At 38.8% G+C, this 14,692-nt stretch overlaps 1 protein-coding gene across 1 annotated transcript; it reads left to right on the forward strand.

The window, feature by feature from the left end:
- Positions 1 to 266: 266 nt before the first annotated feature.
- Positions 267 to 7,721, forward strand: LOC141443342 (acyl-CoA Delta(11) desaturase-like). Its single transcript, XM_074108582.1, has 3 exons — positions 267 to 352; positions 6,068 to 6,404; positions 7,145 to 7,721. The coding sequence occupies exons 2-3, from the start codon at positions 6,091 to 6,093 to the stop codon at positions 7,614 to 7,616; spliced, it is 786 nt and encodes a 261-aa protein (XP_073964683.1). The 5' UTR covers positions 267 to 352; positions 6,068 to 6,090; the 3' UTR covers positions 7,617 to 7,721.
- Positions 7,722 to 14,692: the final 6,971 nt, after the last annotated feature.

The following is a 14,692-nucleotide window of genomic DNA, read 5'->3' on the forward strand; positions in this document are numbered from 1 at the left end:
GAACAAGAGGGCTTGGGCCGTAGTTTCCACGCGGGCCCAGTGCGGATTGGGAACTTCACACGCACCGTTGAATTGCTTCGCAGGTTTGTGCAGGTTTCCTTACGATGTTTTCCTTCACCGCAAAGCTCGTGGTAAATTTCAAATGTAATTCCGCACATGAATTTCGAAAAACTCAGAGGTGCGAGCCGGGGTTTGAACCCACGACCCTCTGCTTGAGAGGCGATAGGTCAAACCACTAGGCCACCACGGCTTTTATCGTATATTGTACTCTCCGTGTATTTATACTGGCACATCGCGGGTCTATATGAGGCGTATTTGCTACCTGGAGCCAAATGGCAGACGATTTTATTCAGTAAGTATAAGGCAGTCCAAGTGCTGGTCATTGTCCCAATATACATGGCATATTTAATTTCATGTCATTAGCAATAGAAGCGATAGAAGGATCTCGTCAACAGGTCGGTATGAGAAAGTTCTTAATGAACGTGAGCGGGGAGGTGCAGCCGAGATTTTAAGCCGGTTACAGTCCGGTAATGTCTGGGCCGTCCCTGCTCAGTCGTCCATAATTGTTTTTTTCCAACTGGACGCCCCCATCTCCCATAAAGCACCGCATATAAAATTTAAAAATTAACGTAAGTGACATTTGCTCGCTTCGCTCGTTGGGTCGCGCGTTGTGGTTGCAATAGTACCTAGCACTCCTCGCTTCGCTCGTCGTCGTACCTAATTTTCCAGAGCCTAAATTGACAGTAAGGTTCCGTATCCACCAGAGATGTGCGAGGATGTGTTGCGAGGAACGTATTTTTCATGAACCAATAGAAACGCTTTATTTACCTCGCCTCGCTCCGCTCAGCAGTTTCCACTAGAGATGTGCTGTGCGCGGATAGGTGAATGAAGCGTTATGCTGTAGATTTATGAAAAACACATTCCTCGCAATACATCTTCGCACATCTTTAATGGAAACACAGCCTAAAAGTGACCAATTAACGAAATCGCTTTGACGTTCCACCTAGTTAAGTAGTCATCTAAGTTGGTTATGGTCAATTTGAGGTTCAAACTCTAGGCCCTAGCTAGAGTTGTATCTAAAAAGGCGCAAACTGGCTCAGCGTACAGAGGTATATAATCTATTGTGTATCTATTGTAAACTTGGAAAATCCGTTCCACTATATATCGTATCCAAAAATCATTCATCGACACATAGACCTGGAATATCAATTCAAAATGGACATCTTTCAAGACTCTAATGTTAAATTAAGCGAAAAAGATTATGAAAATGATAACTTTTATCATCATCGTTCATCCACCATTACCTCTCTAGTTTCGTTTTCTACAAATTTTTTACCGTACAACGGCAAGACCTTGGGCACTTGTCCCACCGCCGACGATGAGCGAGAAGCGAGTAGAGCGAGCAATAGAAACGAGTGGGCGAGCAGCGAGAAGCGAGTGTAGTTTTGTCGCTCGGCTGTAAGCGAGTGTTCGCGTGCGACGGGCGATTACTCGCTCCACTCGACTCGCTCGTGCGGGGCGGCCGCCAAGCTGACATCGCTGAGCGAGTATCTATAGCTCAGCGAGTTTTATAGCTCTTGTCGCTGCGACAAAAGATGTAAGAGCGAGTTCTCGCCGACAGTGTGAACAGCCAGCGATTAACTATTAATATATGTGTCTCTTTTACTCACACAGGATCTTATATCTTTAGTTCGTTTCTTGAGCGAGAAAATAGTCGATAGCCAATCGCTTCCTCGCTGGCGGTGAGACAAGTGCCTTAGACACTGGCAAAATAGTCCTCCAATGGACAGAGCCGTATTTTTCTAAAAAACAAACAACAAGCGAAAAATGGTGAACCCATCGCACGCCACTCAAAATTAGTTTCCTTTTTTGTTGTTAATTTAATTAACATGATTAAAATAGTCTTATGGTTTTATTTGTAAGTGTATTACCCTGAACATGATCTCATGATCAAATCAATGCTGTTGCATGCCTGTTATTGGTGCATAAGCGGGGTCATAGGTACAGTCAAGGGCAAAGATATCGACACGGCCAAAGTTACAAAAATATGCATACACGACTTTATGCACTTAAAATGAAGGCCGTGTATACGTATTTTTGTAACTTTAGCCGTGTCGATATCTTTGCCCTTGACTGTACATAACTTGTAATTTACATTTATTTAAAAAAATGTCTTGTACATGTACTGTAGGCATGTCAAATAAATTAATTTATAACTGTTGAAAATAATCAATTATCATCAGTTTACATTATGTAAACATATATAACCTCTTGGTTTGACCTTCACAGGTTACAGGTTAACATTCTATCACTGTATTGTTTGGGAGCATTGTTGGTAGGTATTATTTAAATCATTTAATTTTTCATACATACACGTGTAGACGTTTGTATTTAAAAAATCCACAAGAAAACCTGCTCACACCGGCGAAGTAATTTAACGGTGTGTGTGACATTCCTAATCCGCACTAGAGCGTGTGGGAACTACAGCCCAAGTCCTGTGATTCTGGGTGGAGGCCTGTACCCAGCAGTGGGACGTACATAGGCCAAGATGATGATGATAAAAGTTCGCATGTGAAGCATTAAACGCGGTTGTAATAAATTTCGATATTTTGATAAATTATAATGATAACGGTAATTTGGCACTGGTCTCAAAAAACAATGTTTTTTTTTTAAGATTGAATTTTTGGAATCTTTTTGTTTTTTTTTTTATATTTCTATTCCAATTTTTTTGTTACTTTTACGGTCATCCCGTAAAACCCATATCGAAATAATAATATCGATATAATATTTTTAAATTTTGGTTTTAGTAGGGTTTTAAATTTCTTATCCTATTTATATGTTACCGGAATTATAGCTAACCATAGTTGCCATGGCGTTAAAAACTGCGTTTATCTTTGCTCGTCGCAATTATTAAAAAAAAAACATGGTGTCATCTATCACCTGGCAGTGGCCATACACCGTTACACGTTACGGATTACCGGAGAGGTCTACCTGTGCAGGTGTACTTGCACAGGTCGACCGGAGCGTGTATGCCGACCGACCTGTGCAGTTTTTTTGACCTGCGCAGGTGACCGGAGCAAATTCGAAAATCGATTATTTTTTCTCGATTATTCCATAAAAATTGAAATTAAAGTCATGATAGACTTTTATATTCCTTAAAAACGAATTAATGTTTATGACCGGTTTAAAAAAAAATCTATAACGAAAAATTATTGGAGTAGACATATTAACTTATATATTAAGAAGTGTTCTGTCAGACAACATTATTAATTTTCATTCAATTTTTATGGAATAATCGAGAAAAACTAACAAAAATGCAACGCTGCCAGCTCAGCAGGTATAAACGCTTTTAATAACCAATGCTTACACCACTTTTTTCGCTTCGTTTTCACTGTTCTTGTATCGTTTTTCCCAAAAATTAACGCAAGGCCTAGCTGCAAGTGCGTCCTCGTCCTCACTCGATACCATCGCAAATAGAACTGAAGACTGCTCCGGTACACAAGAACATCCCCATATACGCTACCTGACCTGTGCATAGGCAAAGGCAAACTGCACAGGTAGCCTGTGCGGTGGACCGTAACGTGTATGGCTGGCTTTAAGATTAGGCGGTTTAGTTACTAACGTTTATTTACGATGAAAGTCAAACCAAGGTCAAACACTATTTTGAAAATATACACACAAGCATCAAGTATATTTTAACTAAAATGTTATAAAATGATTTAATAAACCAATTCCTTGAAATGGTTTTGGAAATAGACCACATTGTAAAAAAGTGATCAATGCCAATTCATTTATTTACAGAGAACATGGTACAAAATAAACAGTTCTAAAAGCATATTAAGGCTCTCACATTCTGCCGCGATTGTTGTAACGTTTAAATTAACACATTCATTAATTATTCTAATATATAAATTCATGGCAATGATAAAAAAAAGACAAATGTCAAATAGTGTTTCACCATAATAAAATCGAAGCAATAATAATAATAAAAAATACTCAGAAACTAATTAATTAAATACCTACGTTCACTATGATGTGATGTCAAAACATCTCTAACTGAATAAAAACAATAAATAAATAATAAATAAATAAATATCACGGGACAATTCACACCAATTGACCTAGTCCCAAAGTAAGCAACTATAAGCTAAGCCAAGCCAAGCAAAAGCAAAAAAAAGCAAGCAAGCAAGCAAGCTAACAAGCAAGCAAGTAGCAAGTAAGCTATGTCTGGTGTACAATAAAGAGTCTTTGTATTGTATTGTATTGTAAGCTTAGCAAAGCTTGTGTTATGGGTACTAAGCAACGGATAAATATGATTATATAGATAGATACATAATTAAATACATAGTAAACACCCAAGACCCGAGAACAAATATTCGTATTTTTCATACAAATATCTGCCCCAACACGGGAATCGAACCCGGGACCTCAAACTTCGTAGTCAGGTTCTCTAACCACTAGGCCATCTGGTCGTCAATGCTTCGGTAAATCAAGTATTCGGCTCTCTCGAACTAGGTACCCTTTTGTTCCGCTTGCGATGGAAACGTCTGGGTGTTACTGCGCTGAGGCTATGACCTTTTTTGGGGAAGTGGGGCGGCGTTTGCGAGAACGCGGTTTGGACTCGCTCAGGGTCGTTTCTGGTGCAGCAGGGCTACTACGAAACTCGAAGTTCGTGTCGTGCGGTCCCTCTGACATTTATACTATTTAATACAAGAGCGAGAGGGACGGTACGATACGAACTTTGATTTTCGAAGTTCGGAGTAGGCCCTCAGAGGTTGTCCATCGCTGTTCGACGGGGTAATGTGGCCAGTGTGATGCGTACGTTTGCGTCGGGAACGATGCGGGGTGGGTTGTTTTCTTAGTTAAGTAGGTTATGATAGGGAGTAATTTTGATTTTTTAATTTCTTGAATTTTGTAACTTTATAGCTCTTTTAACTTTGTTAATGTTACGTATTTATTTGATGATTTTGATGTTTTTGAGTTATTATTTTTAATTTATTCATTTTAATTTCATATATTCTGTGTGTTTTAGTTTAGTTTTAAGTATTTTATTTTATGGCAATGTTTTAAAATAATTATGTTTCGAATCCCCAAGAATTACAGCCTGGTTTTCAGTTACGTAGCACGAAAACCCATAAAAATGATCCCTACAGATCCAGCTGTCTAAACACCATTTTTTATATTGAAAAGTAACACACACACACACACACACACACACACACACGCACGCACGCACGCACGCACGCACGCACACACACACACACACACAAACTTTCACAATGAAAATAATAGTGTGCTTCTACTTTCGTAAAGCCTTTGACAGTTCCCGTATTCTAAATAAACATGAATGAAAAAGAATGTTATTAAGATCGCGCAAGTGAGCTGCATCGAGCGTTACTCGTTCTATACTCTTTCTTCCTGTTTATTCGAACACGGCAACTGTCAAAGGCTATTAGGAACTAGAAGCACTGTAGGATTCTATTATTATTATTATTATTATCTTTATTTATTTTTTATTCTTAGGATTAGGTTTTTATAATAGTTATAAAAAGTAAAATACATAAAAGTACATACAAAATAAAAATATTATAAAAACCTAACCTAGTTTGCCGCCGGTAACGGGGCAGGGCCCAAGCTACCGGTGGTCAGGGCCGCAGAGTGAGGAACCTCCGGACGATCTGGCCCTTGATCCAGCCATCTAGCGAGAGTCTCTTGAGATGTTAGATTAGACCGTTTGCCGAAACGACTATCGGGACAATGATCGTCGAGTCAACATCCCACATAGCAGTCACCTCGTGAGCCAAGTCAAGGTACTTGCTGAGTTTGTCCATCTCGGCCTTTACGAGGTTCTTGTCATGTGGGATGGTGATGTCGACGAGCACTGCCTGGCGGGTTTGATCGATCTGTCAGCACGATATCAGGCTTATTGGCTACAATAGTCCTGTCCGTGATGACAGATCGATCCCGATAGAGCGTGGCACGACCATTTTCGAGAACTGGCGCAGGGACATACCTATAATACGGCACCTTACTATTATTATTATTATTATTCTACTTTCTGTTACAGCTGTAATCTCCTATTGGTTCAGTATGCTGGGTGTGACTGCAGGCACCCATCGTCTCTGGTCCCACCAATCTTACAAAGTGAATCGCCCTCTTGAAGTCTTCCTAATGTTCTGCCAAAGCATGTCCTGCCAGAACTCCGCTATCCATTGGGTCCGCAACCACCGCCTCCATCACAAATACACCGACACCGATGCAGATCCCCACAACTCTACCAGGGGTTTCTTCTACTCTCATTTCGGCTGGTTATGCGTGGATAAGCACCCATACGTCGTTATAAAGTCCAAAACTATTGACGTGGCTGACATCTTGAGCAATCCAGTGTTGCTGTTCCAGAAAAAGTAAGTGTTTCCATTGTCTTGTGGCGTGCATTAAGTAGGCAGCAGGTGGGGGGGTAAGCAGCTCTAGTGCTCGTGGGAAGCTGCTGCGGCGCAGTATACCAACTGCCTAATCGACCCAATGCACGCCAAACATAACATAGGACCAGAGTGTGTTGCCAGTAATGACAAAATTAAATGGATCAGAGACATGGTGCTTTGCTATAGGCCTTATAAACATGCAGGCTCAGAGTTACTCAGCGAGCTATGGACAGGGATATGCTCGGGGATTCTCTTCGAGATTGAATTAGAAATGAGGGAATATGTAGATGAACGATACGAATGTGGGTCACCGACCCAGCCAAGTGAATTAGTTCGCTGTAGTTGCAATGAGTAGGCCATATAGCATGGAGAACAGGTCGAAAAGTTCTCGAATGCAGATCGCACATCGGCAAGCGCAACGTTATAGAGCCGTTAACATGTTTAATTTAAAAATCTTTTGTTTTTCTGTTGTATTTCGTTTAATTAGTTCTGTAAACCGGGGTTGCTATAGATTTATTTATATTCATAGCTCGATTGAGCAAATGAAGTAAGAAGTTAGGTAATCTATTTTTATTTATTTATTTTTTTAGACCATATGGTCTAAAAAAATAAGGACATGGCGTAGAAACTGTTTTCCAATGTAGTTTACTGTTATAAGTTTGATACCAATGTCTATTTGTCTGTCTATGGGATCGTAGCTTAACAAAATGCTCCTATTTCAGATACATCAAAGAGCTGACCATTTTCTTCGGGATGGCCTTACCAACCATGATACCCATGCTATGCTGGGGCGAGACCTTCAACTACGCCTGGCATCTTTCCCACCTTCGTCTCATAGTAAATAACAACAGTACCTTCCTCATAAACAGCGCCAATCATAGAGCCGGCCACAGACCTTACGATAAAAATATATCAGCTACCAACCTCCCATCCATTTCCATAATATCCACAGGAGAGAGTTTCCACAATTACCACCACGTCTTCCCCTGGGATTACCGTTGTTCAGAACTGGGGAATACATTCGCCAATTCCACTACGATGTTCATAGACTTATGTGCGAAGCTGGGATGGGCCTGGGATTTGAAAGCAGCTTCTGAAGACATGTCGGAGAAGAGGATGGCGAGGACAGGAGATGGGACGGACCTATGGGGGAAGAAGATTGATCTAGGGTCGCAAGCTCCAGTGTCTCAATAGTTTTAAGGGTCTCGAGATATTTAAGTGACTGAAGGTAATGGTGATTTACGTTGTGAAGAGTTGAGATGCGTAAAAGTGGTAATAGAAATAAATTGTTACACTACATTGCGTGATTTTATTTTAGCTAGCACGATAAATATGTATATAAATTAATCATCATTTTATTAACAAATTGAGCCGCTTCTCATATTTTTTATGCTAGTGGAGAAACAGAAGTTAAAATATCATCAATAGAAAGAAACGCATTACTTATTAAGTATCCTATGTCACAATAAAGACCTTTGCTGTACGCTATGTTTCATTTTAAACCGTTCAGCTGTTGTTGTGTGATTGAGAAACAAAAAAACATTCAAATATCATCACAAACTTTCTGATTTATTTACATTATTAGTATATAGTTCTATACCCCGCCTTTACACATTAGCGACCCCAATTTGCCATTACGTAGCGCGTAGCAGCGTTTTTCCGATTACCGGGCTCTTGGTCGCGAACGTGTTAACACACTACTTTTATTTGGAAGTATATTTAGAGCTGTTGTTATACTGTACGAGTATCTACTTCTCTTGGGTATGTCAAAATTTTTTTTTGATCTGCTTTCGTTTAATATTTTTTTAATGTACATTCCGAAATCCTCGTTGCTTCTATAACTTGGTCTGGAACCTTATTAAAATATTTACGATTAACACTTTTATTTAAGCTTTCAGCTTCTTTACAATTTCCCGTGATTGCCTATTTACAGAAATACCCTGTTTAAGTTGACTCCCCATTGAAATCAATTTCCGAAAAATAGCAAACTAAATAAATAAGTAAGTGGTGGTTTTAACTGCTCTATATAAATCAATGAAAAACACAACGAGTGCACACTCATTGCTACTACGTCAAAAAGAGAATTGTCATTTTCTGCTACACGAATCCTTCCGATTTCCCCCGAAACCCGAAGGTTTTTCTAAGAGCTCACGGATTGTACAATGTGAAAACCCGACCACGTCTCAATCATTGTCATCGGCGGCAAAACCCCCTTTTCCCAATGACAATGAACTTGGGTTTTTTCAATCAGCTTGTTTAGGTGATCTCTGCTAATTATTTGTGTTAAGATGTGGTCTAAGTTGAGAGCGGAAGCGATGGTCCATTTTTTTATAGATAGATAGAATAGTTTATTTCTGCTAAGAGTTCAATTTTAATTTACATTTGTTGTGCCAAACTACAAAGCAGTTTGTTGGCACTTTATATAGCTCTTGGTTTATTGAAGTTACAAATCACAAGTAACGCTTAACATAAGATAGTTAGTATTAAGACTTGATATGGTTAGTGTTATGTTATGACTTAAGACTATAAAAAAATAACAATTATTTTTTTGTTTTAATACAATTAGAAAACCAAGCATTTTAAATAACAAGCATGATATCTATCACGACTTATCATTAAATAATTAGCTAATAGTTTAATTATCTATAAAGAACTTTTACAATTTTACCTGGATAATGTGAAAAAAGCACTTTTCTAATTAATTTCTGGATATAATTATTTACTGCTATAAAACACTAGCCTATAAGAAAAATAAGTAATTTTATTCACATAAATACAAGAATTTTAAAAAAATAACCATATAAAACTTTACTATAAGCTAACTACTTACCTAACTTAAAAACTTACCTACTAAATTATATCTAAAAAAACCGGCTAAGAGCGTGTCGGACACGCCCAAAATAGGGTTCCGTAGCCTAATATGTACATAGGTACTTAGTTTTAGTTAAATTCAATATAATGCCATTGTCGTGCGACCAGCGTACGATAATCATCCTAATGATTATACATTCCCGTGTGGTGTCGGGTTAGAATTACACCGCTCCATCTCTCCGTGGATGTCGTAAGAGGCGACAAAGGATATAAGGTTAAGGTATACCGTAGGCGACAGGCTAGCAACCTGTCACTATTGTACCGTTTTTGTCAAACTTTAAACCTAAAATTGCTAAAAGTGGCTCCGAAGCGGTAACGTTTCGTGTGCTCTGCCTACCCCATTTGGGAATACAGGCGTGATATTTGTGTGTGTGTGTGTGATTATACATTGCTGGATTTGAGCTAGGTCGGTTCCCGATCCCGATAACACAAGGCACGTGTCATCCGCATACAGTTGTACAGTTTTTACTACATTAATAACACTATTTACATGTTTGTTGGTTACAACGGGCCCATATACGGAGCAAGTTGGCACGCCAAGAGATACCCGTTTCTCGGTGCTAATTACATTGTTTACTTTGACTTGTATTTTCCCTGTCTGATAAGTATGCTTCGAACCATCGATTAACGGGCCCCCTATTCCGCACTACATGGCTCTAAGCAATGTGTCGTGATCCAGGGTTTCAAAGGCTTTAGTGAAATCTATAAACAAAGCAATTACATGTTGTTTTTTATCGAGTTCCGTATTTATTTTATCAGTAAATTCCTGGAGTGCCGGGTGAGTGCCTTTACAGCATTGAAAACCATGCTGGGCCGGGTTGATTACATTGGCCTGCGAATGCGAAGGGAATTTGAACTCCCGCGCAACAACTACCTTCTGCATTTTTTTTTATCTCATTTATTCTATAAGCCATACATCTTATGATTAAGTCGGCTCCACCAGTTTATTAATTCTTGATAAAATGGCTATTTGTCTATAATTGATGTACTCCAAATAGCTGGATTGTTTATAATAGTGGCCTTATTAAAGATACTTTTAATTTGTCTGGGTAACACCCTTTTTTAACACACAAGGTGAAGTTAAGTGAGCTATTATAGGGCTAATTTCAGCCTTAAAATCTCTAACTCTTATTCCGTCTATGCCTGGTGATTTGATTTATAACTTTAATTACGTCTAGTGCACTACTGTTCTAAAAAGTAGTATACATAGATTTATTTAATTCCCGTATAAAAGCGGTTTTTTTAAGAATTTAATATTACACATATGTTTTATTTATTTATTTGGGCACAAACTTTAGACGAAAAAAATAATTGCTAGCAGCCACAACAGTCGTGACTCTTTAATAATAGGTAGGTACTTGAATTTTTATTAGGTTTAGGTATTTCAATATCTATATTTAAGTAGAACTATTTTACTGGAACTTAGCCTAAAAAATCATATTAAATTAATTAATTATATTATTGTATGAATTCATAAGTATGTGTGTATGTTCTCGACCACTAGAATTAGCGACATGAAATTTAGCCAAATGCAAACGTAAATTAAATCTGCGACGTAATTTATGGGAAATTCTGGAATTGTTCTTAAATAGCCGGATTTAATAGTTTACGCGTGTGAAGCCTACGTCTGGTTTTTATTAAAAATGTAACGTGGTACCTGGGTCTTGTCACTTGCACCACATATTTAAAAATCATCAATCATCGGTAAAATTATGTCACAACGTTGCGAAACATTTCACAGTTTTTTTTATAATTTTCGGAAAAACATTGCGCTTTAATTTCATTATTTTCGTTTTTTTAGGGTTCCGGAGCCAACATGGCAAAAATGGAACCCTTATAGTTTCGTCAAGTCCGTCTGTCTGTCTGTCCGTCCGTATGTCACAGGACGATGGATATACCGTTCTTGAGTTATTGCCGAAAAACTGCGCTTCTCAACAAAAGGACGTAAGTGCCGTGAAGATACGCTCTTTTTCTGGTACTTAATAGATTTTAAGACTGTAAGTAGTAAGTGTTTTATTAGTGTTATAACGCACATAATATATATTATGTGCACATAATGTATAATATATATTGCTTGTTTTTTTTTCGTAATGGCTACGGAACCCTATCTTGGGCGTGTCCGACACGGTCTTGGCCGGTGTTTAATATTTACAATGTGTAGATTTCCACGGGTTTCTCCGTCTATTTTTCTATGACTTAAATAATTCCGTAAATCATATAAACAAGGTGGTTATTCACTGTTCACTTCACATATATATATTAAAATAAACAAATGAACATGACTTATGCACAATGCGTCAGTGACATACCAAAAACGAAAAATCATTCGAATTTACTTCTAATTCTCATAACTTCAAAGTTTATGTTTAACTGGATTGAGAGCAAAAAGAAAATGGCGTACTTTATGTCAAAGAATGTCAATTTGAAGGACTTGAAAACTGCAAATCGTTAAACTTTATTGCTTATTGCGTGTAAATAGAGCACAATGTATTATATTTTGGAAGCAAACGTAAAATTGTAAAGGTTGCATATAAATGTACGATATTGATTTGTTAGAGACAGTTACAATTTAGATCTGACCATTCAAGCTATAAATTGAAATTGTTAAAAAAGTTGAAAATCAAAAAAATATGGCGTCTGTCAAAATTATCTTGTCATTTATGGTGGTTTGCGTTCTAATGCATGTGAGTTTTTTTATTGATAACTATACTTTGATATACTAAAAAATATCTAAGAGGTTATAGAAATACCTAGACGTCACAGGAGACCGAAGAGCTGGCAGCTCAGCTTCCTCGGACAAAGAATTAGCTTAACTAGGTATTCAGATCCCAGCATCTCCGGAACCTTGCCTACGGAGATTTCTTTGTTTTAAGTAACTTTAGTTCTTATTTTTATGTATGTATTTTAAGTTAAGGGCAGTCGTATATTAATTTATATAGTTTAATTACTATGTAAAATGAGTTGTGGATATTCGGAGTAACACATAACCTACTTTTTATTATGATATTATCGAGAAATTGGGATAAAACCCCAAAAATTAAATGTCAAACACATACAATGTTAAGCTTTTGGGTTTAAAATATTAGCCGATTTAAGTTATTCTCCTTTGTTTCAGCTGGTGTTGGCCCAAGCCTGGGGAGGTGGACCCGGCTTCGGTGGTGGTTACGGCCGCTGGGGCGGTGGTTACGGTGGCATCGGCGTAATCGGCTTCGGTCGTCGCTTTGGTTACGGTTACGGTGGTGGCTACTACCCTCCGCCTCCGCCGCCGCTATTCTACCCGCCACCACCTTTTTTTGGGTAAAGCGGTGGCTTTGGTCGGTGGGGGAGTGGTTACGGCGACTTCAGGGTAGTTTGTCGTCGCTTCTACTTAAATTGGAGGACTACTAACCCCGTCCCCACCGCCGCTGCTCTACCCGCTGCCGTCGTTCTTTGGGTAAGCGGTGGCGTTGGTCGCTGCGGCGGTGGTTGCAGTGACATCGATAGTATCAGCTTAGGTACTACTCACCTCATCCCTTCTTTAGGTACAAGTGGCAGTGATATAGACGAGATGTGAATTGAGGTGTGATTCGAATTTAAATGTGATGATTTTGACTATTTAAATAGTGATTTAGATTTAAATACTTTTTTAAGAAATTTAACAAACTACCATGAAATTAACTTATAGTGATAGTTTGTGTAGTTTTTAGTAAGAGCTGGTGCTAATGGAATAATATACAAATAAAAAAAAATGCAAGTTTACTTGATGATAGTTTTATTTTGCTTCGGTATTCCACTAAAAATACTACGTAGATATATTCAAATGGTATTTTTAGTCAATACTTTTTTAACATGTAATTGGCTATCGGAATAATTTACGGTTTTTGTCTCTTTTTTCAACATTTTCGAATTTTTTATTATGCAATTTTTCAAAATAAGAAGTAGTCAAATTCTATAAAAAATACATTGAAGTTTGTTTGCCTATCTGTCTGTCTTGCAAATGGTGTTTTTTTATATATAAGAGGGGAAAACGAGCATGCGGGTCACCTAATGGGAAGCAATCACCGCCGCCCATGGATACCTGTCAACATGAGGGGTATCATAGGTGCGTGGCCGGCCCTTTGAGAGACTAGTAGGCTCGTTTTTTAAAGATCCCTAAGTTGTACCGCTCCGGAAATACCGTCCCAGGAAGCTGGTTCCAAACTTTAGTCGTGCGTGGAAAAAAGTTTCGCTTAAAGCAGACGGTGCTAGATTACCACTCATCAAGGTGGTGAGAATGAAATGACTGACGCCTGCGTTTGTTATTTGAATGATTACGTAAATACAGACAGTAACTAAATAGGGTTAGATATTGCCACGAGAGTTGATGTGAATGATTACACACACAACTAGGTACATGAAGAACTGATTGTATAAAAAATAATATCAAAATCGGACCACTTTGTAAAAAGTAACGCGTGATCATGCACACTGAGACAAAATATTGTTGGGTGTAACAAAATAACTGGTGCGGCCCGTGCCAAATTGGCGAAGGAAGGTGGACTTACCCAAGTTCGCCGCCGACCTTCTGACTGGCCACGGGTTTGCGATGATGCTTTTGAAGGCAGTGCACGTCGTTGTCTGTATTATCACTCAATCCTAGTAGATTATTGAGGATAACTTCTTAATTATGCTTGTCAAGCGGAATGATTTGTTTATATATGACAGACAGACGACAAGATGACAATGAAAGAATACCGCATGGCATCAGAGGTTTCCGGCCAGCGTTGCCTAGGCTTGTCCACCTCCTTGCACACTGCAATACGGCGCAACCAATAACTTTAACGCCACACAACCGTATAAGGTGAGTTGCAGATGAAACGTTTTTATTGTCAGATGTTTATGGGGAATCTAACAACGTTTTATAAACGACGTTCTAAATTGTTACAATTACAATGTTTTCTATATTGTCGTTGCAACTACAAAAACGCATCATCATCATCATCATCATGTCAGCCGAAAGACGTCCACTGCTGGACATAGGCCTCCCCCAAGGCTCTCCACTCAGACCGGTCTTGTGCTTTTCGCATCCACCGCGATCCCGCGATCTTAACCAGGTCGTCGCTCTATCTTGTTGGAGGTCTACCGACAGCTCGTCTCCCGGTCCGCGGACGCCATTCGAGAACCTTTTGACCCCATCGGCCATCAGTCCTGCGAGCAATGTGCCCCGCCCATTGCCATTTTAGTTTTGCAATTCTTCGAGCAAAACGCATAAAGCATGCATAAAACAAACTACGCGTCCACTTGAGAACCTCCTCCATTTTTTTCGTCGGTTAAAATGGAAAATGAATGAAATGAATGAGCGAATGTCAAAATCTCGCTGTCATTAGGTACCATCAGCCAAATATGTGGTCTACCACCCTAAAGTTGATAATCGTTTGCAT

The sequence above is a fragment of the Choristoneura fumiferana genome, chromosome 27 (genome assembly GCF_025370935.1).
Source record: "Choristoneura fumiferana chromosome 27, NRCan_CFum_1, whole genome shotgun sequence".
NCBI lineage: Eukaryota > Metazoa > Arthropoda > Insecta > Lepidoptera > Tortricidae > Choristoneura > Choristoneura fumiferana.

Excerpts from the sequence above, each read along its gene's own strand:
- LOC141443342 (XM_074108582.1), top strand. The coding sequence starts at position 6,091 with ATGCTGGGTGTGACTGCAGGCACCCATCGTCTCTGGTCCCACCAATCT. Across the intron at positions 6,405-7,144 it reads GTGTTGCTGTTCCAGAAAAA|ATACATCAAAGAGCTGACCA; the intron begins GTAAGTGTTTCC and ends CTCCTATTTCAG.